Source organism: Myripristis murdjan, chromosome 22 (assembly GCF_902150065.1).
Source record: "Myripristis murdjan chromosome 22, fMyrMur1.1, whole genome shotgun sequence".
NCBI classification, from domain to species: domain Eukaryota; kingdom Metazoa; phylum Chordata; class Actinopteri; order Holocentriformes; family Holocentridae; genus Myripristis; species Myripristis murdjan.
This window is the reverse complement of record NC_044001.1, coordinates 27,148,472-27,174,886: the sequence shown is the minus strand read 5'-3', so window position 1 is coordinate 27,174,886 and position 26,415 is coordinate 27,148,472. Positions and strand designations below refer to the sequence as shown.

At 40.0% G+C, this 26,415-nt stretch overlaps 1 protein-coding gene across 1 annotated transcript in view; it reads left to right on the top strand.

Annotated features, from left to right (window-relative positions):
• Positions 1 to 26,415, top strand: part of ppp1r13ba (protein phosphatase 1, regulatory subunit 13Ba) — a 57,874-nt gene that overhangs the window by 9,938 nt on the left and 21,521 nt on the right. Inside the window, exons 2-6 of the mRNA XM_030044800.1 lie at positions 1,600 to 1,747; positions 3,681 to 3,788; positions 6,914 to 6,975; positions 23,136 to 23,231; positions 25,424 to 25,480. Of these exons, the coding sequence (XP_029900660.1) occupies positions 1,600 to 1,747; positions 3,681 to 3,788; positions 6,914 to 6,975; positions 23,136 to 23,231; positions 25,424 to 25,480 (471 nt within the window). The remainder of the gene's footprint in view (positions 1 to 1,599; positions 1,748 to 3,680; positions 3,789 to 6,913; positions 6,976 to 23,135; positions 23,232 to 25,423; positions 25,481 to 26,415) is intronic.

The following is a 26,415-nucleotide window of genomic DNA, read 5'->3' as shown; positions in this document are numbered from 1 at the left end:
TAACGCCTAAAATAGCCAGAGTCACTCCATTCAGCTCCAGCGGCATTTGAGAAACCACAACTCAATCGGCCTCTGTGAGTGTGTGTGACTGATGTTGTGTGTCGCGTCCTCTGATCTCCTGGGACAAATTCATTTCCTCTGAAAAGCTGGATTTGCATTGAACACTCTGGAAATGTTGCTTTTTGAGATTTTAAAATTTTTGATCTGAATGTATAAAATGCCCTCCTGCTGTCTGCTGGTAGAATAAATAATGTTCATGACCATGTTAAACTTAGACGTTCCATCTGTGTGATCTGTGTGTGTGTGAGTGGGTGGGTGTGTGTATTTATGTGAAGGAGAAAAAATCGACACTCCGATTAAAAGTAGATCTGTGTGTGTGTGTGTGTGATTGTGTATCTCGGTGTGGGAGTACGTGTGTGTGAGTGTGTGCGCCCCTATCCCAGATTACCCTAAATTTATCTTTGGATCGCCGACTGATTGTATGACGTGACATCACCTGTGACATCATTACTGACATCACAGGATGTTTTTTCTCTGATTGCTATTTTAATCTTTTGGGTGCAGATTCCAGAGGATTTGATAACAAAATGATATCTGCTATTGGGGGAAAGGAAACATTTTACCAGCTAACAAATAATTTAAAGAGGGGGTATATGTAATTACCTGCTGTGTATGGAACATTATTGGCATTTTTTTTTTTTTTTTTTTTTTTTTTTTTTAGATGTAATGCAAAATGACCATACCACTATTAGGACATAAATAAATAAATAAATAAATAAATACAAGAATATGGCAATGTCCAGAAGATTACTTAAAAAAAAAAAGTAACTAGAAGAAAACTATTTTAATAATCATTATAATTCTATATTTAATATATAACATCAAACATATAACTTCAAAAACCTAAAACAATTTACAAAAGCTCTCAAAATAAAAGGTTGGAGTTGTAGTAATTATTTCATGCATAGATAGATAGATAGATAGATAGATAGATAGATAGATAGATGTACTTTATGCATTACAGCAGCAGCATGTCCAGTCATTGCAGTAGACTACACAAAATATACCTCTCAACACTGGAAGAGAGAAATATGTATCTTTAGAAAATAATATTTCACACAAGTAACAAAATAAATAAAGTGGATCAATATAAATACATTCATTGTGGTTTTGCTAATATGTGCCATCGGGACGGGTCAGCAAAACTGGACTGTGCTGGTCAGAGTTTTGGAAATATTGAGATGATACAGATCTCTATCAGCGTCACTTGCTCTTTGTTTGTAGATTAAAATTTGCTCCATGAAATGTGCCGCCCCAAGCTTTGTGTGTGTGTGTGTGTGTGTGTGAGTGAGTGTGAGACAATATTGTTACAGCTTTGATAACAAAGCAAAGCTGTGATCAGGCCATGTGTTGTTTAGTCAGGTGGACGGCTACACTCTTTTAATGAGTATCAGTCGCTGACACCTGACATTAACCTGATATTCACACTGAAATCAGATTTGGAAAGGTTCCACCTATCGCTTTTACCATAACCTAAGTCCAGGAGCACTTGTTCTGGATATTTCAGAATACTGAACCCATTTCTTTGCACGATTGCAGGTGATCCTGACAGTTTACCTCAACGACAGCCAGCAGATGCTGACCGAGGTCCCGGTTACCCCAGCAACCAGAGTGATTGACGTGGTGGAGTACTGTAAGGAGGCGGGCGAGGGGGACTGTCACCTAGCTGAAGTATGGAGTGGCCATGGTGAGCATCGAGGCACACACACACATACTCACAACTGTGCAATACTAATGTAATTACCAGTGATAGTCTGTCTTATGAGCATTAGAGTATTTACATGATTACAAGCTGGAATTACACCACAGGATAATCACAGTGTAACAGCAGCTGGGATCACATGCTTTAAAGCTAATTATGAACAATATATGTAGCCCGTGAGATCAATAGAGTGGTCCAAACTGCCTGTGCTGCACCGTATAATTGAATAGACCAGTCCATCACACACAGACCCTGAGAGCTGCCGTGCCCATTAAATCATGGCCTAGATTCTTTTATGTGTGGTTGTTAAAGCAGTGATCCACATAATAACACAGTGTGAATGTGTTGTATTGTGGTGTGAGGGGGTCAGGCAGGTTAGACATGATTATAATACTGGAGACTCAAAGTGGTTCACATGGGAGGGCAGCACGGTGAACACGGTCTTAAAAAGCTTATAGACTCAAAGTGTGGTTCTGTGAAGAGGGGCCATACCTTAAGGCAGTAACTCATGACTGAACTGTGTGTGTGTGTGTGTGTGTGTGTGTGTGTGAGTCATGACCATCTCTGCCACACTCTTTATCCATGTATTGTCTGTGATGGATTGATGAGTAGTGTGGGTTGTATGTGTGTTTTTTTTTTTCTTTGACAATGCCATTGCAAGGCTTTTGAAAACATTGACAATAAGTAATCTTTGACTTTTATTCATAAAGATGCTTTGAGGCACTTCTGCTTTATTAGATGGCATACTGTCAGGAGAAACAGAGGGTAAGAAAAAAACTACCCAATATCAATACCAGAATACAATAAAAGTACCTTTATAATGGGTTTATGAAGGGTTTATGATTATTAATAATTATTATTATTAATTAGGTTGTATAGACTTTAGAAATCATTAATAAACAATTTTAAACGGGTTTTCATGCACCGATGCAGATACCAAGGATGGTTGACTGACAAAGGGACAAGATAAAAAGCTTGCTTAGCTGCTTAGCAAGATCTGAGATTTAACAGAAGAGATGCAGTGCAGCAGTAAGCCTTCATTGATGTGTGAAAACTGATAAACAGTTTATAAAGTGTTACAGTCTGATTAATAACCTAATTATAAACCTCTCATAAACCTTTCATAAGGGTAGTCTTATTCTAAAGTGGTTCTGAAAAAGAAACTCTTTTCAATTTTGATCCTGTAAATTTCTTATAGGAGACAACAATTCATATGTTTTATTTTTTATTTATTATTTATTATTTTTTTTAATTGTCCAAAACTGAGTGACTGCTACCACTTGGGTGAACCCTAGATCTGCCATTGCATCTTGGAAGTATAAGCATTTTCAGTGAAGCATTGCAAACAGCAGATACAGAATATGTATCACATTGCTGTACAATGTGCAATAAATAAATAAATAAATAAAGCAAATAATATTTTGTTTAGAGACTGTATTTTTACATCGCAACAAGTTAGGGTTAACCCATAAGGTTCAAAATATTTGAAGGAAGTTCAAGAGGTATCAAGTCATACAACAGCCATAGGAAACAATTTAAAAACATATTTTATGATACAACACATTATACTGCTACGCTATTAGCAGCAACAAATATGAGAGTGAAGGAGAAAGCAGTAGTGTTTGGCTAACAGTTTGGCTGGGTAGCTAGCTACATAACATGTGTTGCTTTGCTGAACAACAAATGTAAAATACAGTCATCATTTTTATGGCTGGTTAACTTGCCATGCTAATGAGCAAGTAACAAGTGCGTGTGTGTGTGAGCAAGTAACTGATTCCATGGTTTACCTTTAACTATACATCCTCTTTCTCCACAGTCATGTGCACATATAACTACATATATCTGTAACTCATCAACAGCACTGACTGTCACATTTAATAGGATCCCTTTTTAATTTTGTATTCCTGTCTCGTGTCAGAGCGGGCTCTTCCTCAGGAGCTGCTGTTGCTGGATCTCCTGCAGCAGTGGGGGGCTAGGAGACCAGAGGTCAGCTTCTACCTCAGACACCACGCTGCCTGGGCCCAAGGTACAGCAAAACAAACACCTTTACACTAACATTTATACATAGATTCATTCAAACCCTAAGTTATTATGAATGAAGGTAATAATCCATGCCAAACGGCAGCCTAGAGGGGATCATGCATTTGGTTGTGTGTATCTGTCTGTGCATGTGTGTCTGTTTACAGGTAGTCTTGCACCACTAAAGGACTTATCAGCCTACTATTTTTTTGTGCACAGTTATACCTCTATGATTAAGGAGCTCTTGTGGTTGTGGTGATTCAAAACCCTTGGAAAGCTGTTTTATCCACAGTTGCGTGATAACTCCTCAGCATTTTTCTGCCTAAGTCCAAGCACAGGAGAAGTGCAGTACAAGCACAGGAGATACACAGGCACTTCCTCCATATTTTCCCTTCTCCTGGTATGTTATAAAAAGCGTTTAGGAATTGGATATTTGAATTGTCCTTGTCCAGATTTACAGGCCATGGTAAGACAACAAACCTGATGGAGATCTGCACTCTAATTTGCTACTAAAACTTAACAACCTGCTCAACTGCTTGAAACAAAGTGGAGGGCACCAGATGTCATTTAGTCAGTGTGATAAATTATTATTTGTAACTTCACTAAACTATCAGTTTAGAGGGAACAGCCATTTCCTAGAATTGGCTTCCGATCAATTTCAGATTTTTTAAATTTGGTTTTTGGGTTGCATTATATTGTTAAAAACCACAAAATCAAGTTTGAACTGGGTTATATGGTATGTAGAGGGTTTCAGCAGAATGTATGGGGTAGAGAGACGAGCTTAGGTTAGTGGCTAGGTCAGCAGTTAGACAGATAAGGTGATTAGTTACATAACAAGGACTTGACAACAGAGAGACAGAGAAAGTGCTCGGTGTGGTCATTTTTTGTCAACGTTAAATAGTAAAATCTGAAAATCAAGATAAAAATATCTTTAAAAAAGTTAAATTTAAGGACCAGCCATCAAGGATTCAAGGATTCAAGGATTCAGGGAAACTTTATTGTCATACCATACCGCTGCACCGATGCACGCCGCCATCTCGCTGAGGTCTGACGTCATCAGAATAGCAATAGGATTTAAAGGACCATTTTGTGGATTTTCAATCCAAATGCTATCATTCCACTGAGGCGTACACACACAAATACAACTTATCAATACCTTCTGTGTTTCAAGAGCTTTCTCCAGCAACTAGGAAAAATCTTGCAGAGCTGCAGCGCCTTGGGCAGAGCCATGTGCAAATCAAGGCAGGGGTGCACCTCGCCATCTTTGTTTTGCTCACCAGCAGTGGAAGCAAGCGAGTCTGAAAAACAAAGGAATACACTGATATCACAGAGCACATGGACAAACATATGTCTCATCATATTCTTTTCGAGTTTCATATTTGAGCATGAATACTATGTAAGGAACTCAACAGCAGCTGTAGTCAAAAAAGAACACAGTGCATGCTGGGTATCTTCAGTAGGGACAACTGTGGGCAGTGTATATCAGTTTTTTGTTTGTTTGTTTGTTTTTTTCCTGGTCATTTTACACTAACTTAAAAAAGTCTTCATGTGTACACTGTGGAAATGTGCAATTTTCACATAATACAAGCTGTTCCAGCAGTGAAATTATTCTGTAATATATTTAAAACCAGGAAAATTTCGTGAATACAATGTTTAACTGCTATATTTAATTTTAGGTGCTATTTTAATTCCTCTATCTGTTCATAAGTAGGTTCTGCTTGACACATTCATATAAGGTTGAATATGCTGAATATATTTGAACAGGTCCTATATAATATAAGGCTGAGTATATTCAGTATAAAGTTAGGTCTTAACTGTTCTGTTGAGTGTAACTGGTACTATATGAACTGCTTTATTGAATAGAAGGTGCTACTGTGACTGTCTTTTTGTGTATAACGTACTATTTTAAGCGCTTCATTGACTGGTGTTGGATCTTGGAGTTGTCTGGGATTAGCCCAGAGTGAACCAGACTGGTCTTAGTAGAATTAAAACCACGCTGCTATTTATAGGTGACACAGATGGAGGGATAGGGCTGGACAGAAAAATACAGTAGAGAGGGAGAAAGGCGGGAAAATCCTCACACTTAAGGATAGTTGTGGTGGTTTTTTGAAAACAGGAGACTCACAACACAGTCAAATACATCTTGAAATTGTCCACCCAAAAAATGGCGGTGCTTTATGAAACATTTTTTTTTTTTTTCTTAAACTTTGCCTTGTGTGCATCCACACTGTTCTGCTGCTAACCAGCTAATGCTATGTTCCCTTGAACTTGGACTTGAATTTTCTGTTATTATTTGAGTAATCCGTAATTCACTTCCACTCAACAATAAAAATGTATCTCATCTACTGACCAAAAAAAAAAAAAATCAGTTTTCAAAAAAAAATCAGTCAAATACTGTTTTTTGTTGTACAATTTCAAACATAATATCAGAATGAGAACTTGTATTCACAGGAAGTGGACTATATTTCATCTCAGATGTCAGAAACATAATCACAGCTTATAACACAATGCTTTTTAGCTTAAAGGTTTGTCTTCACCTGTTAACATATTACACCACCTCACCCTCTGTATCTTAAGATAGATAGATAGATAGATATACTTTATTGATCCCAACCAGGGAAATTCTGGAATATCTTAATGCAGCTCTTGTTCAGTCATTATTCTTATAGTCAGACTTACATCACTATAATATGTTAAGTTACAATATGAAAAAGAAAGATATGGAAATATAGGAATTACAGCTTTGTTTGTGCAAATAATAGAGGTAGAATATAATGAGAAGCAAAAATGAATAGGAATAATATGAATGGTGTCAGTTTAACATAAATGAGAGAGAATTCTTTCACACCTTTGTCTGTCCATTTAGTTTGGTGATAAGCCACACCACACACACATACACACACACACACACGCATGCACGCATGCACGCACACACACACACACACACACACACACACACACACGTGGTTGAATGGTTAATTAAAGCCAAGGCTGTGTGTGTGTATGTGTGTGTCAGTCACATGCTCAGCAGTCTGCCAGGCCACATGGCCGAAATGACTCTGGTCCATTTTCATGGTTTTTATTTTTTTCCAATATTTCTTTTCACATTTGTCATTGTTCATTTACATGCAGGCAGTCAGCAGCCCTTGGAGCAGAGCCGAACCACTGAAGGAATAGAGCTTGTTGGTGACAAGGTAGGAATGAGTGGGTGCGCGTGTGCGTGTGCACACACACACACACACACACACACACACACACACACACACACTAGGCTGGGCTGAGGCTGCAAGACAGGCCGTGTTCTGCATCCTGATTCATTTTAAGATCCGGGATCCTCTTCACATGCTATGAAAGGCTGTAATCCATATATTATATGTGAATGCAAACATGAACCGTGTGTGTGTTTTTTCAGCTGCCCTTGCATTCCTAACACTCATGATGCTGGCTTTGTCAATGAACAGCAGTGTATATTAAAGTTTATTAAAGGCCAATGTATCAAGCTGAGAGTAGCTTTTTATTAGTCAGTGTTGTTGCCATTGATATGTGATGCAGTTTGTTTGATTAGCCTGTATATTTAGAATAGAACAGAGGTTTTCGCTTGGAAAAACAACAAGGCGTGTCCTGTCTTCTCGGTTGCATGTTTTTCTGGGCAGGACCAGCGACAATCTGATATATAGAATGGCTTTAGCAGGCTCATACACTTTTAACAAACATGACAAAAACTAAATTAACACACTTCAGTGTCACGGGCAACACAGATGATGATTTTGCCTTGTATTGAGAAGAGGATATATTATCTAATAGGGGTGTACAGCCATTGCACTATTTGTATTCAGGTTCGGATTCGGGCTTTTAAAAAAAACAAACTTCGGATTTGTTATTCGGATTCGGGAAGAAACTGGAAGTGGGCGCGCTAGAGACTTCCGCCGAGGTAGCCGGCTAACTTCCAGTTTAGCTCTCGGCTAACTAGAACGGGAATAAAATAATTTAATTGTGCAGCTCATCTAGACTTTCCAAATGTAATCGGACTGAATGGATCAATTTCTGCTAGTGAAACAAGTCGTTTCGTGGAGGTTGTGACACTCAAAAAAACGTATCCACCGTTTTATAGCTGCTTCTTTTCCCGTTATTGTCTATGAGAAAAAAGCTTTTTGAGCCACAGTGCATCACGTGATGCTGCAATTCCACGTTTGGCCACTATGTAAAATTGGCTTCAATGTGCGGTGCTGTTCCTGGGGGCTTGGGTCTACTGAATAACGTTTCTTTTTTTTTTCTTTTTTCTCCCAAATAATGAGGAGACTTCAGACAGAAAAACTATTTGGGATCAAAGCATTAAGTGTACTTCCGAATATCATATTCAGGTTCGGGTACATACCTATTAGCTAACACACACTAATGTTTCACTGTCATATCAGGCTTCCATCTTTGTCTGTCTGTCAGCTGCATGTCTGCCTGTCATGTTGTGTGAAATAAGGAGAGATTTTGTCGCTTGCTAACTGCCAAAGCAAAGCCCAGAGCCGGTGCTACTTGAGAGCCAAAGAAAGTTAGAAGCTAAAGTGTTACAGTAACAGACATTTCAGCAGCCATTTTGAAATGACATAGCAGGGTAAACCCAGGTGTGAAGAAGGACATTTATTAAGATTCTGTTCCATGTCAGTAGAGCAGAGTTTTCTAGTGAGTCGGCATGAACAGCAGCAGGACACTGGCTCTGTTGGACCTGCATGGAACAGAACTTTAATTAATGTTATCAGTAACACCTGTGTTGTCCCTGCTATTTCATGTCAAAATGGCTGCTGAATAAGGTGTATTTCAACTTGATATCTCTGACTTGTGACTTCCAAGTGATCCAGAGCAGGACCTCAAGAAGATGTAATAACATCACCACGATGATGTTGGCACATTAATACACACTTTGTAGAAATCCATTAGTGTTAGCTGTGCTTGTTTATTAAGCTAATGCTAAGGTTTTGTGATTAACTTGACTCTGATAGAAAACATTCTTTATTAACATTCCATGTGAGAAATATGGCCTCTATTAAGGTTATTAGTAACACCTGAGTTTATGTACAAATTGCTGCTGTGGTCTAGAGGAGGTCCATAAAGTGCTAAGCTACATGATAGCTCTGTCTGTACTGATTTTATTTGCAACCAACTCCAAGTTGATTGTTCTGTGCATGAGTTAAAAATATTATCAAAGGTTTTGCTTGGAAAATATGCATCAAAAAGATCCGTCTGAAGGCATCCTTACATTCAAATTATTATCGTGGGTTTCAGTGAGAGTTATCCCTCAGTGGTTTTTATTCTGTTTTAGAAGCGTTTCCACCCTGACAAGAATGACACTCTGGAGGAAACACTGAATACTAAACACATAGGAAATTATAACAAAATATGACCTATTGGCATGTTCAATCCAAGAATATCAGTATCACCCATCAAAAACACATGTCGGTCTAATTTGTGTGTTTATCTTTGACACAGGCCTAAGTTGCCCGTTTGAGCTTCACCCAGGCCTCAGACAGACTGACCCAGTGTCAGCCCTGTTAACCACACATGGTGTATTCATAAGCTGCTGGTTGTGATTTTTGGCGACTGTTGACATTTTCACAGATATAGCATTAGAAGCTTAAAGATTAGCATCAGACCGCTAGTGAAGTTGTGTCTAGTCTGCAGTAACAGGCAGGGGATGGGGTTTCATCTACTGATGCAATAAAGCGTTTAAAATGTGTGTGTCTCTGTGTGTGTGTGTGTGTGTGTGTGTGTGTGTGTGTGTATGTATGTGTGTGTACATACTGTACATGTATGTTTGTGTATGTCTAGTGTATGTGGATGTGTGTTTGTAGTCTAGCGGATTAGCCCAGAGATTAGTGACAGTGATGATTATAGTTCTCTACCAGCAAGAGCCATGTGAACACACACACACACACACACACACACACACACACACACACACACACACACACACACACACACAGTGGTAACACTTAAGAACACATACCTATACAGACAAAGAGAGACAGACAGGAGTAGAAGTTAAGGGTCTGTCTGTCTCTACCTAATTGTTGTAGCTGTATTCTTGCTAGCTTGGCTAATCCTGTTATCGTCAGCTGCACAAAAAAAAATAAAAAATAAAAATACAAAAATATGAGTCATAATGTGAAATAGAAGGTGACCTCATGCTGGCTGGCTATTTTTTAATCACTAATTGCTATTTTGGAGTGTCTTGTGTTGAACCTTGGGCGAGACGCTAGCTTTGTTCATGTCGGTTAGGCCTCGGTTAGCCAGTGTGTTTTTGAGTCTGCGTGTGTGTGTGTGTGTGTGTAGGTGTGTGTGTGTGTGTGTGTTGGTCAGTCTGCTGGTTAGTCAGCCAGTCACCCGATGTATGTGTGTGTGTGTGTGTGTGTGTGTGTGTGTGTGCCGGTCAGTCAGTGAAGGTAGGATTAGCTTGGTCCCATGACATAACCAGGCTAAGAGGATTGTTGGCCAAACAGCTCCTCCTCCTCCTCTTCTTCCTCCTCATCCTCCTCTTCCTCTCACCTCGTTCCCTCCTTTACACTCGTCTCGTCTCTGTCTTCTACCTTCACTACTTCCTCCCCCCATTTTCCCCGGCTTTTCATTGGTTTGAAACAAAAAGAGAGAGAGAGAGCTCGAGGGAAGAAAGGAGCGAGAGGGTAAGTTCTGGAAGTGTAGTTCTTTTTCCTTCCTGTGTGTGTGTGTGTGTGTGTGTGTGTGTTCATGTGCGTACTTTCCATTTCTCGACCCAGCTTTCCACTTTACGTCTCAGTTGGCGTGTTCTTACACCAGCTCATTGCTCGTAGTGGAACAACTGGAAAAGTAGACGTCAGAACAAACTGGGTGACTTTACAGTCGCGGTGTGTTTGTCATGTTCTTCTTCACTTACAAGAAGACGCCGTCCTCTGACTGTGTTCATCATCCATAAGAAACACACCCACACACACACACATACACACACACACTGGCTGACTGTTGCTGCTTGTGTCGGGGTGGGATATGTGTGTGTGTGTGTGTGTGTGTGTGTGTTTGGGATAGTGTGGTTTATGTCTCAGGAAAACTGGATGCTATGTGCAGGCAGGGTGTGGTTTCTTATGGCCATGTGTGATTGGGTCTCACACTGTTGTTTGTGTGTGTGTGTGTGTGTGTGTGTGTGTGTGTGTTTGCTTTACGTCAGGATGTGGATGTATGACTCCTGGTGTCAGGGTGTGACTCTTGGCTCTATGTAATCATATGCAATAGCCCTCACACACACGCCCACACATACACACACACACACACACACACACACAAGCTGTTGTTTGAGAGTGTTTATGTGTGTATGTGTGTGTGTGTGTGTGTGTGTGTGAGAGAGAGAGAGAAACTTTAGTGTAAAGCAGTTTTGGACTTACTCAGCATTGGGCTACTCATTAATTGTTTTTCTTTTTAGAGGTAATACAATTACTTTATCTGCTATGGAAATTTATTACACTCCGTGTTATGAAACTTTTCTCTGAATATTTAGACCAGGCAGTGTAAGAGAATCTCATTACAGTCCTGATTAATGTCAGTTTTTTATTGAATTTTTTTTGTTTTTTCTGTAATGTTTTGACGTTTAAAGCGAAAGAAGTTAAGAAATGAAGGCATATTTACTGTTTTACTGTCATTCATGTGTGTTTTACCAGTAATTCCTATAGTTCTGATTGCATTTGAACACATCGTGGGATGGGACTTGGGACACAAATTTGCAAACAACTGTGTAGCACATTATTGCGTAACAAGAGGGAGTCTTACTGTTTTTTGTTGTGTGTCCATTTAATGGAGAGTCTCTCCCTCTCTGTATCTGCTGCTGTCCAGCGGTATAGGCTTTACACTGAAATGAAATCACTCACTTCTGGTATTAGTCTTAAAAACTCCTGAAAGTGATGGTTTTCCCAATAACATGCAGCTTATGCTATTTCATAATTTACCTTGCAAGTGTGCCATTATGCTGCCTGTCCTGTTCTATTTGCATTTTCTTGTCATGTTAATCTTATTGTTGAGTTTTAAGCGTCAAATAATTCCAATCTGATATTTATAGGAACAAAAACTCTGTGATACTAACTCTTGACAGTTGTTATTGTCCTATCTGTCCCTCCAAATCCTATCCACCTACCCAGCATTCCCTCTGCCTCATATAAACCTCACCCTGACCTCACCCAGGCCACTTGAGGACCACACACACACACACACACACACACACACACACACACACACACACACACACACACACACACACAGTTTATTCTGCTGATCCAATTGTGTGTAACTCTACCCCATCCAGCTGTGTGTGGGAGCGCTGCTATGGGACATATTAAGACGTCAGGTGTGTGTGTTGGTGTGTGTGTTCTTGGCAATACATCCATGTCAAGGGTTGTGTTGGTATAGATTTAGATGAATTATTTTGGCTGTGTGTCTGTCATCAGAAATGCTTCATGAGGTAACATGATAGTGTGGGTTCAGGGACGTGGGCAGACCTCATACACAATGTGACAGCAGTTCACACTAGTAATGCTCTCATGAAGGTTACATTGCTCTCAGAACCCAGCGATATTTATCCAAAATGATCTCCACTCCTTAACATTAAACCTGCATTTTACAGTCATTTAAATTTGTTTAAAGCATTTTGTAGCTCATGGTCTGATCTAGTCATTGAGCAGATTAGGCTAGTGACACACTACATGACTGTCATGCAGATTCTAGGGGGTTGGTCATAGCTTCAGTCGGCTCCAGCATGTGGCAGTCACACAGATGATCTTATAGTGTGTGAGGCTACACACACTACAAGTGCATAGTTGCACACAGAAAACAAGGCAAGGAAAAGGTGCAGAACGTTTGGAACTAAAAATGAGTTTGCATTTTAGTAATATTTTGGAAGCAGTCACATTTTGTAGAATGTGTTCCCTAAATGTAACTGGGTATGTAGCATGTGTTCCCTAAATGTAATGTTCCCTAAATGTAAATGGGTATGTAGCATGTGTTCCCTAAATGTAAATGGGTATGTAGCATGTGTTCCCTAAATGTAACTGGATATGTAGCACATGTTCCTTAAATGTAACTGGGTATCTAGTATGTGTTCCTTAAATGTAACTGGGTATGTAGCATGTGTTCCTTAAATGTAACTGGGTATGTAGCATGTGTTCCTTAAATGTAAATGGGTATGTAGCATGTGTTCCCTAAATGTAACTGGATATGTAGCACATGTTCCTTAAATGTAACTGGGTATCTAGTATGTGTTCCTTAAATGTAACTGGGTATGTAGCATGTGTTCCTTAAATGTAACTGGGTATCTAGTATGTGTTCCTTAAATGTAACTGGGTATGTAGCATGTGTTCCTTAAATGTAAATGGGTATGTAGCATGTGTTCCCTAAATGTAACTGGATATGTAGCACATGTTCCTTAAATGTAACTGGGTATCTAGTATGTCTTCCTTAAACGTAACTGGGTATCTAGCATGTGTTCCTTAAATGTAACTGGGTATCTAGCACGTGTTCCTTAAATGTAACTGGGTATCTAACGTGTGTTCCTTAAATGTAACTGGGTATCTAACATGTGTTCCTTAAATGTAACCGGGTATGTAGCATGTGTTCCTTAAATGTAAATGGGTATGTACCATGTGTTCCTTAAACGTAACTGGGTATCTAACATGTGTTCCTTAAATGTAACTGGGTATCTAGCATGTGTCTCCTAAATATAACTGGGTCTCTAGTGTGTGTTCCCTAAACATAACTGGCCATCTAGTGTGTATTCCTTAAAACCAGCTGGTCATCCAGTTTGTGATGACCAAAAATGCCTTAAAGAGATTGTGTATGAGCACCCTGGCTATTGTAGGGACCTGTGCTGTGACATTTCTGTTACAGGACTGTCTGTAAGCATCAGGTGACCCTGCTGTGTGAATGGTGGTCATTGAAGTGGCTCTGATAATAGACTTTTCCTCCATTGCCACCTGGGGCTGCGGGAATGTCAGAAGACTGTTATTGTAGATTAGGAGGAATATTTTTACTCGGAGGGGGTGCAGCAGATGGGAGGGGATGGCTTTCGTTACTGGAGGGATTTATGAGAACTGTGTGTGTGTGTTTGCTGCACGTCTCCGTGTGTGTGTGCATAACTCAAAGGACATACACAGTGTTTTGAAATGTAATACTCGCACACAGAAGAGGTCACATATATTCATCTGGTTCAGATTATAGCCATGATTACAATATATGTGAAGTTTAGTGGAAAGTGCAACATTTAATCCAGTGCATTGGCAAATAATTGGCCTGGATGGTCTGTTAATAGCAACTGAAAAGTACTTTCCATTTTCATTTTGCAAGGATTCAATTAAAGGTGACAGGCCTTGAGTCATACTTAAGTGGGTAAAAGAAATGATGTAGCACTTTGAAATCAGGTTTTTCTTGAATTGATCTTGCAACCCAAGCAGTGTCCTTTCATGTTAAAAGCATATTAATGTGCTCACTTTGTTGTACTGATAAAAAAAAAAAAAAAAAAAAAAAACCTTAGGAAAATGTACAACATGCTGGGTTTCACCACATTCAAAAATGTAATGTAAAGTGTGAAGTGTTGAACGTGAACAGCATGATGTAGGCTAAGGGAAAGAGTTCTGGACGTTTGGGTGCTAAAAATGAGTCCCATGCTGTCGTGTGTTCCCACGAGAACTTCTCTTTTATCTGATGGACATTTTATTGCAGAAGTCACTGGCACGCTCAGATTCTATTTATGTTTCCATTCAATTAACAGTCTCAGAATTGGCCTCAGGACAGGTCAGTCTACAACAGGTACAGAGTTCAAATTATCAGAACTGATTCCGGGATCCAAAAATGTTAAAAGACTTCCAGCCAAATTTTCTGATATGTAAAGTATATTCTTATCTTAAGAGCTCAAATGTTTAACCTGTTGAAACCTGACCGTATTCACTTGATTTCTTTCAAAATCGTGGGAATATAGGTGATTAGCAAATTAACAAAGAAAAAAAATTCTGGAATATAAGTACGTTTAAGTTTTTTTAATTACAGGAAAACTATATTTATAATTATTGAAATTGAAATATTTAAACGTGAGATCAGTAATGCTAGAGCAACATCAAAATTATTGTGTTTTACCCCTTGAAACCTGAGAAAATTCTAATGCTGTTGAAGCACCAGAGGCCCTTCACAAGGCACAGTGCTTTTTGTATAACGTCCTATGTGATATTCTATGTAGCTGTGACATCGGGCCTGCTGGACCCCTGCCCTGAAACATTTTCTACATGGCAGCTTGCAGACTAAATGCGTGGCCTCAGTCCCACCGATATACAGAAGAAACAGATGCAGCTGCTGTTGCTCATTCCAAACACGCCCCCCTGAAGTCAATTTTCTGTGTACCACTGCCACTTGGTGCCACATTGACCACATTTTGAGCATGGAGTCGACTCGCCCATCAGAGGTATTGGGAGGCTGGCCTGTCGTCTGGTGTTACATTAGTGTGATCTACCGGGGGCACGAGGATGACTTTCCAATACTACAATCTACCAAAAAAAGGCTGTATTCAGTTACATTTAATGAAAAGAGGGGTCAGATCAGAATTGTTTCAAAATGCACTGAATGTATTCAAACGCACACACACACATACACACGTAGCACCACCAATAGCCACTAATGCCCACTCAGAGTAGCAGCACTGGCAGGAATTCCAGTCTGCATTCAATACTTGCTGTGTGTGTGTGTGTACATGTATATATGAGGTGAGAGAGACAGATGTATGTGTGTGTAACATAGAGTGTGTGTCTGTGAGACAGCGACACACACACACACACATGCACACACACACAGAAACATTGCGTTTGGGTGTGTATTGCAGAGAGCTAGTCAGAGAGAGAGAGAGAGAGAGAGAGAAGGAAAATATGACGCAGCAGGAGTCAGCTGTTACTGTGCATGTGTGTGTGTGTATGTGAGTGTGTGAGTGAGTGTGAGTGTGTGCGCGTGCATGAAATGCTGGACGTGGCTGGTGGGAATCTGTGCCACGAGATTGGCGCACACGCGGCAGTGGCTGTTAATCCGCCAGCATCATCATCTTCATCATCTTCCTCATAACACACATCTGGAGTGAGACGTGTGTGTGTGTGAGAGAGAGAGAGAAAGGGAGGGAGGGAGAGAGAGAGAGAGAGGCTGACTGGAAACCGCTACTACCTTATCATGCTGCGGTGCAGTGATTTCCCTACTGACAGAGAGAGAGAGAGACACTGAGAGGGAGAGAGAGAGAGAGAGGGAAAGAGAGAGGGAGATGCTGCTGCAGCAAAAATCCAGCTGCGGAAAGAGACTGGTGATGGAGGTGTAGAAAGAGAGATGGATGGATGAGGATGGAGAGAAAGCTGGATGGAGACAGATAGAAAGAGAGAAGGGTCTTTCTATTGCGCTCTATCCCTTGTGATGTTTTTTTTTTTTTTTTTTTTTTTTTTTTTTTTTGTCCCAGTGTGTAGATTTAGGCTATTTGTTTTTTGTACTAACTGAGTGCAGTGCAGTTTCACGTTACCGGCGTTTACACTGTTCACGCACCAACACCAGAGAGTGAGAGAGAGTTTGTATGAGAGAGATAAATAGGGGGGTGTGTGGGCTGAGAGAGAGAGAAAGAGAGAGAGAGGGAGAGAGACAGAGACAGCGTGTGTCGTAAATCACGGCAGACCACCGGGCGAATGAGAGGGAAAGTTGTGATAAGGATCGCTCTCGTTTTTCCCCCTCCAGGCGTTTCTCTCTTCCTCCGCCGCTCTTCTGGCTGGTTTTTCTATCTGCTATCATAAGCGTCTGTCGTTTTCCCCGCAAGCCTGTCAGGATGGAGTGGAATGAGGTGGATTTGGTGCAGGAATTTACTGTTGAAGGACAATGCAGCAAAATTAAAGTCCGCTCCTGCAGGATCACATGGGACAGCCTGCAGGTAAACCCGAACGGAAACAGCATGTTGATGACTTAAATCAGAGTAAATCTGATCTGAGATATTGTACCTATTAGGGTGCATGTCGCCAGACTAAGTGTGGGTTTGAAAAACCTTGTGTCTCCACAAAAAATAAAACAATAAAAAACCCCTCAACTTTTCAGGAACAGTATGCATGTCAGTAGAGGCATTTGTCTGGTTGTTATGAATGAGCAGATAAAGACAAGAGCACTACCTGCAGAAACTTCATCAACAAGAATAAAAAAATCCAACAAAAAGACGTCACAGCACTGGACACACTGTTTGATTGACAGGTGATCTGTAGGAAGTGCATTGCAGAAACACTATAGCAATGCGTGCTTAGCAATAAGAGCAACAATATTAAAAAAACAAACAAAAAAAAACAGAACAAATCTCATAGATAACCACTAATGGGCATAGTCTGCAAGATTTTGTGCATTGTTTGCAGTGTAAACAGTATGACCAATCGATTGCATGTTGCTGTAGTCAGGTGAAAACCTCAGATCTCCCAAGCTGTCAACTTTTCAGGTTTTTAGGTTGATGACCAGGCATTTTTAAACAGGTTATAAAATGAGCACTGCAGTCCTTCACCTGAAAATGCAGTGGAGGGCAAGCCCAGCAAAACGCACTTTACCCACCTTCTTGATAAATCTTCATGATGTCAATTTGGAATATATGTTATGCTACACAGCATCAAAATGATGTGAGCATAGGGGATTGTGGGGAAAATGATTTTGTATGTTGTTTTTAATTGATTTTTATGTTTGTTTGTTTTTTGATGATGATCACTGCCTCGTCTTTATCGTTGATCCACCTGTTTATGTGATCACTACTTATGAGGTTTTCACATGACAGCTGCTATGGCCCTAGCCATTATATTACCAGTGTACACCTGCAGACTGTTTGCATAGCAAGTGAAAGTGAAGATGTGCAGAATCTCACGGGGTCACAGGCAGCTAATGACATGTGCCAGCACGGAATGGAAAATTAGTGTAATCTGCATAAGGTCATAGTCTAAAGCATGATGATATAGTCTGCATTATGTGGGATCTGCTGGTAATCCTGTGGGTAATAATGCTGTGGCACAGCAAAGTGCTGTGAACTGTATCATAGCAAAATCACAGTACAGTCTGCACGCTGCTGTGCTTATGCAAGTACACTGTCAACTACAGTAAAAGCCAAAAAGTCCATCGGTCAGACTATATACCCCATAGGAAATAACACATTGTACCATGCAAAAACAGCACAGTATATCAACCAAAGCAGGAGCAGAATGGCCCGAGACAACCTACAGATAAAATACAAGATACTGCACTTACAAATATCTTACTCTTATTCTTATTCTCAAATTAGCATTACTGTGTCTCTGGCAGCTAGAGCTGATAAGTCATGATGATGATTAGCTCCGATGTGACACCATTAGCTAGCTATTTTAAAGGCAAATTTAAATGTATATATTTTATATATGTAAGTTAAGATGCATATGGGATGCTCAGATCTAGCTACCACATCAGCAGATGACTTGTTACACTGGATGTAAAACATAATTAATGGGCATCTTTCAGCCAATGTTCTCCCAGGCCACCATGTAATTTAGAAAGAAATCACTATAAGCTATGAACTGACCACAACCATAAAGCATATGGAATGGGTTTAATGTGTTAATCCTAATTACAGTGCAAACCTCTTAAGAATCATTTGCAGCAGCCTGCAGGCAATGATGATGTACTATAGCACACTGGGGACATCAGCATCATTTATCTCTACCACAGCTAGCATGGCACTGCCAGGGTTATTTTTATTCTGTATGTCGTTTAATGGGTTGTGTTCTTTTCATTAATATCAGATCTATAAATCTAAAAAAATATATTCAAGGGGTTCTGTTCAGTGTAATAGACTGACAATACCTGACAGAGTTTGGGACTTTTTTTTTTTTTTTATTTCTTTAACAAAATCATTGAACATGTATGGCTTGATATCCCTCTGACTGACTACTTGCTTTTTTGAGCTAATTTCTCTGTCATTACAAGCAAGAACTGAGTCTTTCATGATGATGTTCAACTTTGGTTTCTGTCATAGTTATACTATTATTAAAGAACTTAATTTCAGTTTAACTGATACGTTGTATGAGTCAAAACAACATGTTTAGCACTGCCTGCCTGCTGTACCAAAAGTGCCCCTTTGAAGGAACCAATTCTTTTAACAACAAATTTGGTTGATAGTTCTGTTTCAATTCTTTTAAACCTTTGGCACAGTAGACCATGCAATTTAACTGACCACCTTAAATTCTGGCTAGGTATAGAGGAAACAGAAATTAATTGGTTCAGTTCATGCCTCACCCATAGAACTTTCTCCATCATTATAGGAAACTCCTCTTCTTCTTAAAACACATGACCTGTGGAGTTCCTCAAGGTTGCATGTTAGGCCTCATTCTGTTCTCCATATACTTGTTCCTCCTCGACCACATTATCTGCAAGCTTGGTATTTTTTTTTTTTCCATTAATATGCAGAAGACAGAGATATATCTACTTCTGAAACCCAGTGATTTGGATGGCTCAGCCACTCAGATAGGGCGGCTCAGTGATATGAAGCACCAGATGTCACAATTTCATTTGCAGCTACATGAAAACTAACCAAAAGCAGTGTTATTTGACCTCATTTAGTAATCTGGAGCAAGTCATCCATTCATTTAGCACCTCACATTTAGACTGCTCTCTTTTCTCTGGCATCAAACCAAAAGCCTCTTTCGTTTGTCCAGGTTATGCAAAACGCAGCAGCTAGGACTTCATTGCAAACCAATGAAATCATTATCATCCTCATGTTTAACCGTTGGGCAGCTCTGACTGTAATATAGGGGTAGACCTTAAAGTGGCAGTTTGTAATTACAGCATGGCGTCCCTTGTTGAACCACTGTGTCCATGCTACCGGTTTTGTTGATATTTTTGATTGTTTGAATTGTCAGTATGTGACAGATAAACACAAGTCTGTGTCAGTGTTGAGACTATAAAAAGTTTGTTTACACCGCTACTGTTTGTACATGATGGCCTGTTTTGTGTTATGATGATTCATGGAGTTTGTGCAAAGCTTATTTTCCAAGTAAAGCTCTTGAAAACTCCTGTAAAAATATACCTAAAATACAGATGACCAAATAGGGAGAATGAAAACAGGGAAATCACCACTATTATTAAACAAGAGCTAGTACAAACATACATTTGTTGTAAGCAATCAGGACCTAACAAAACATATATAATTTAACAGATATAACACCGTGATTAAGTTGCTAAACAAAAGCTCCGTCTAGCCTCAGGAAGATATTTCATACACACTGAGTAAACTTCAATTCAACCAGATGTACGCCCATGACAGACACGTAACATATGTGCCCACTATTTAACATATGGCAGCTGGTGGGTGCTTCCATCAAAAACATCTGACAGCATACTTATTGCAGTTTGGCTGTCCTCAGATGCAAACAAACCACTACCCTTGCAAGGTTAAGACTGAAAACAGTAATAGAGATATTGGCAAAATATAATATAGTGTAAAAATAGTAACTCCCTGTGATGTATGTCTAACAACCATAATCATCAGAGTCATAATGACTCATAAAGCAGCAGATCATTTTTCTCTGGGTGGCATTCATAAATCAGTGTCAGCCTAATGGAGCAAGCTACTGATTTCCTAGGTTTTTTAAACTCTGGATGGAAACCCAAAATGTGTTGGAGGCCTGTTTTTGGCAGAGGGCCAGACTGCTAGAGCGATATTATATTTTAATCCCAGTGTGAGAAACTACATTTACTCAGCTTGGGTTCCCGGCTAAAACTGTTTAAGTAGGCCTGGTATGTAGTGAGTGAATGCATTAATGCAACAAGGTGTAGTGAGTCATTTCCATTTACATTTTTGTCATTCATCTCATGATTTCTTGATGTTGGCAATAATTTTTGCTCCCTAAGACAGTTAATTTGTCACAGGTCTTGGCAATGAATATTCTATTGTATTCTGTTCTATCATGGCACGTCAGTGTTATTTGACACTGTGGAGAGCTCAGTTGTGGTAAAGAAATTGAGGAAAACCCTCTTAGCTAAGGCTGAGTAGCTGGTATTGACCACTGACACGTAGTTCCCTCTTGCATTCTCTGGCTTCACTGTATCCTGGAAATGAAATAGAAAGACCCCACATCGCCTGTTTGTGTGTGTGTGTGTGTGTGTGTGTGTGTTTGTGTGTATGTATGTGCCGTGAGTGAACATACACAATAGGAGGATGTGTCTGGACCGAAACCTTCCGCTGTGGACTGCTAAAGGCATTTCCTCACACACACATACACACACGCACATTCATAGAAATGTTTGTCCTGAAGAACATGTACACACATAACCACATGACACTGTGTGCTGGCATGCGCTCGGTTTGATAAAATAGATTTAAGCCAACAGAATGTGAATGTGCTGTGTTTTCTTTCTTTCTTTCTTTTTCTTTTTTTCTTTTTTTCCTTTTTTGATGGTTACGTTACGTTGTCTCAGCAGCGTCAAGTGACCAGGGCAGGGAGAATTCAGGCTGTTTCCTAATCCAATACTATAACTCTGTCACTTTGCCAAGGCCACCAGCTGTTCGCCTAATAACAACAAGTCTCCAGCACACTGAAGCTGCTCTGTGACCTAAAATGTGAGGTAATCTCTAAGTGAACCAGAATAAGGCCTTCACAACACCCACTGTGATAGGCTGGGGGCACACTACATGAATTTTTAGCCTGATTCCAGCCACAACTTGTCAGCGCAACACTCAAGATTGGAGTGTGTAAGTGCTTGTTTGGGTCTGTCGTACAGATGATCTTGTATCATCTGTGGGTTAAAGACTTTAATTCCTTGCCTCTTAATGCAGCTCTGACCATCAATATTATTTCAAACATAAGTTTTTACAACTCGAATCTGGACAAGTATTAGGCTCTTGAAACAGAACATAAGAAAAGGAAAACTATATAAGAAGTGTGGAAAGAAAAATTCTTCACTTCCATGTTGGTTTTGGTTGTATTGTAGTTGCATGAGACCTTGGCTTTTCAAAGTATTTTGGAGGCTATATGGTGTTAAAATCAGACAGTGTGTGTTTTTTCAAATCCAACTAGTCGTCAGGTATGTGTCTTTACCATGTAAAAGCAGACAAATCTGTGAATGCCAGTTTTGTTTCATCATGTTGTGCACCTCCAGCCTTGGCCTAGGTAAGGGTCATTCTATTCACAGCTATTTTACAGACACTTTGTAGGAGAAGGTCTGTTAGGCAGGTCAAGTCTAGTTGAGGTGGGCCAAGACGAATCAAATTAAGTCTAGTCAAATCACAACAGGTAAAGACATGACTTGACTAGACTTAAGTTGACTGGTCCTAACATGACAAGTCATTCAAACAGACTAAGAGTGCTCGGGATAATTAATGTCTAACGCCAGTTTGAATTTAGAGCAGTGATTAAGCTTGAGCTGAACTATGTGTGCAATACGCGGTTTTAACACACACCTGGTGACCAATCAGAAAAGACTATTATCTCACACCATGGTGTAAAACTTGTTAAGGTCTAGTTAAGTCAAGGCCAGGTCAATTACCATAAGTCTGGACCAGTCAGCTTGAGTGTAGAGAAGCCAACACAAGCCAAGCTGAGTGCAAGCACATAAATCTTGTTAAATTCTACTTACATCAAGTCAAGACAAGTCAAATCCATTGATAGAGCACATTTTCATGCACTCAAAATGCTTTACACATACGAGGAAATACAAATGGAGCAAAATGGCATAGTCCTCTGAAAATCATATGGAGTTTCAGCTTTATTATTTAACATTCTCTTCCTGAAACTGATTGAGCTGAAAGTTTGCTCAGCATTATCACAGTAGATTATAGTGTTTATCTCCAACTCTTTCATCTTCAAAGCCCCTGATAGTTGTTTGATGAAAGGGATGAAAGTGACTATGTGTATGTCAGTGTGTGTGTGTGTGTGTCCGCCTGTGTAACTGAATGTGTTTGAATGTGTGTGCAGCTGTATAGCTCGATGCATAAAGCATAATTAGGGTTGGGATTTGATCCCAATGGGACCCCCGATGTTCAAATGTATCCACTAATGCTAATGTAAGGTGGTTAAGATAAAAGCATGTTTCAAATAGGTTTTGCCATGTATAATAGGAAAGAGAGAGGGTAAGTGTGTGTGTGTGTGTGTGTGTGTGTGTGTGTGTGTGTGTGTGTGTGTGTGTGTGTGTGTGCGTTTGATTCTTCATCTGCTCCATCAGTGTTAGGTAATAATGATAATAACAATGACAATAGCAATTGAGGCAGTGGGTGTAGATGGTGAATATACTGTACATGGTTGCTCTGAATCATTCTTGGTGTGTGTGTGTGTGTGTGTGTGTGTGTGTGTGTGTGTAGGTTCCCCGTGTGGAGCTGACCCTCTCTGAGCTCCAGGAAATGGCCACAAGACAACAGCAACAAATAGAGGCTCAGCAACAGATGTTGGTCGCCAAGGTAACTGTCACACACACATACATGCACACACACACACACATACAGCTGCTGGATGGATTGTCTGTCAGTTAGTGTAAGGTTACCGATGTGAGAGGCTCAATAGACCGGTTAAGGGGCCCTTAGGAGGTACAGTGCAAGGCTTCTGTGGAATGTGCGTGTGTGTGTGTGTGTGTGTGTGAGAGAGTGTGTGAGTGAGTTATAGGATCATGGCTCGTAGGTCTTGGCTCCATGGAAACCGGACATGTGATCCAGGTCAAGGGTTAAACGCGGCCAGGATGTCACAACTCCATTTCAGTCAATAGACTTCACATCTGCGTCCACCAATCACCTCCACTTTATGTGTGTGATGACAGATTGTGTGTGTGTGTGTGTGTGTGTGTGTACGTGCATGTGAGAAAAAGAGAGACCGTGGTCACCCAGCTGTACCCATCCACACAACAGGAAGTAAGCTTTCAGTTAACAGGAAATGAGGTCAGCAGTGAGGTAATTGGCTTTGTATTCCAGAGTGTATTCCAGGAAAGACAGGGAAGTGAGACGCCGAGCTAACAAAAAGCGTTTATTAATTTGCTAAATACTCTCTGCCCACTTGATGCAGTGATGCATTGTCTGCACCAGTTAAAAAAAAAAAAAAAAAAAAGCCATAGTTGTATAGTTACCTAGGCATGATACAAATCCACATGCTGGTAAAATATCCTCATTAGTTGCTCCATGTTCCCCTGGGTTGCAAGTCTAGAATACTCTATTTCTGTCTTTCCATTCACTTTCATAGTGCAGCAAAAAAAAAAAAAAAATCCCAAAATAACACTTTTAGTGCATAAATGAACACCAACACACATAATTACCATTATTTGTGTGGTACGATGAGGTTGTTTCCTCCCGGCGCAAGGCTACAATGCGGAAGTTTCCTGCAGACGCAGATGAACGCCGGATCTACTTTCTAATTCAAAGAGGAGAATAATGGGTACCAAAAATGGGCACCAGGATTTGTTGTTTTTTATATTGGCATAATCCGCTTTGTTCATATTTGTTGAAGTGCTGTTTTGTTATGCTATAGAAGTGAATGGAGAGAGAGAAATATAGTATCCTAGTGTAGCAGCCCAGGGGAGTATGGAGCTACTAATGAGGATATTTTGTCACCATGTGGACTCATATCACACCCAACCCAACACCCGGCACTTTATTCTCATTTCTGGAAACAATTGTTTAGCATTGGAAACAAGTGATATTGCAGAATTTTTGAAAAATAAATAAATAAATAAATAAATAACACTGAAGAAGAGACTCAATTGCTTTTTAGGCAGAGATTTTTTTCATAGTGTAATTTTAAAATAACAATGAATGCACTAACACAGACTGAATCAATATTTACTTTATATTTAAAGACCAATATTGGTGCCATGTCAACACTGTCCTACTCCTCAACTTCCCATGATTCCATCCTCTCAACATGTGCTGGGTAGTTCGTGTCTGTCCTGGAAACTGTCGTCCTGAACACCTTTACCACTTGCTCCTCTGCGCCTCTATTGCTCTATAATAAAACAAGCGAGTGTTATGTAATGTGCTGGTGTGTGTGTATGAACTCTGTGTGTGTGTGAGTGTATGTGTCTGTCCAGTGACTGATGGGCTGCTTCTTGCCAACATTCCACTCCCTCTTCCTCTTTCTGTGTGTGTGTGTGTGTGTGTGTGTGTGTGTGTGTGTGTGTGTACATGCTTGTGTGCACGTAGGTGTGTGTGTGTGGGTGTGTGACAGGGCAGCTCTAGTACGTGCCAGCACAACAGAGAGAGAGAGAGAGGTGTAAACTGCCTAAGTCAGCATCACACAACAGGCCTTGTTTTCCTTTCTCTCTCTCTCTCAGTTCAATTCAGCAACTTCACTGGTATGGTAACAAAAAACAACCAAAGATACATAGTTTACACATCCAAATCATATCTATACATATATTTTTTATTAATGTAATTCATTCAAATCATACCAAGATATTAATTATATTATTTTGTCTGATACAGTGTACTATAGAGTTGTATGTCATCTTTAATGCCTATAGTAATGTATCCAGTTCAAAAATGGAGCACATGTACCTATGCAAATCACTTGAAAAGCCAGAAAGGTCTGTGTGTGTATGTTTACTACATGTTTTATAATGAGATCTGCATGCAACGTGAAATTCTGTCCTCTCTCCTCTCTTCTATAGGAGCAGAGGCTGCGGTATCTTCAGCAGGGAGGCAGATCTAACCAGGGACAGACACAGGTAAGATCCATCTGTCTGTCCGTCTTTCTGTCTACACTCTTATGCAGCGAGTAGATCTTTTAGCTTGCAACATAGCAGAAACTGTACAGGCATTTTAGGTTTGTCAGAATTCTCCTAGCAACCAGAGTTGGCACCACCACTGGATAATCGGCTATGTGCGAATGATGGCTAATTATATAACAGCCAATCTAGAAAAGAGAGATGACTGATGACTCAAGTCTGTTGCTGTGTGGCTGTGGATGCACTCATTGGTGTTGAAAGCAAAAGTTTTGGTTTGATTGAAGGTTTCTTTACAAATCTGTGTGACAACAAGTGTAAACTGTCTCATCTTCATCTATAGTCTACACTCCAAAGCAGTCTGAGCTGAGCACAGGCAGACTTTTTTATAATGGAAGGAGATAAGACTCTTGATCAGCATCTCTGACACACCTTGGGCAGCAGGATTGTGATCAGTAAGACCAGAGTCCAATGTCTTTGAAAGGAGAGTTAGCTATAGTTACAATTCTGCCATAGCTATTATAATTTGCTTTTCTTATTTAGGTACACTATCAAATTGTATAACAACATGGAGAGGTGAAATTTGTTCTGAAGAACATTAGTGCCACAGAAAAATGGTATTTTTCACTGACTGAACCTTGTATGCTGCGCCATCCACAGCCCCAAGATGATTTCCACATTCTGCTTTATGCCAGCCCTTATTGTCGATTCACCAGTGAGCACTGTGATTGGTCATAATTTGTTGTCGTGTTGCCCACTTGCTCAAACACTCTTGATGTAAGCCATCAACCAAACCCTAAACTTAACCAAGTTGATGTATCTTGTCCAGAATGGGCAATTAAAAACGCACACATTCTATTCTTACTTTTATCAAGTTGCTGTGTCAAGCAGGCCTACATTTTGTCCGGGCTTGCAGTATTGTTGTTGCTCAACATCTA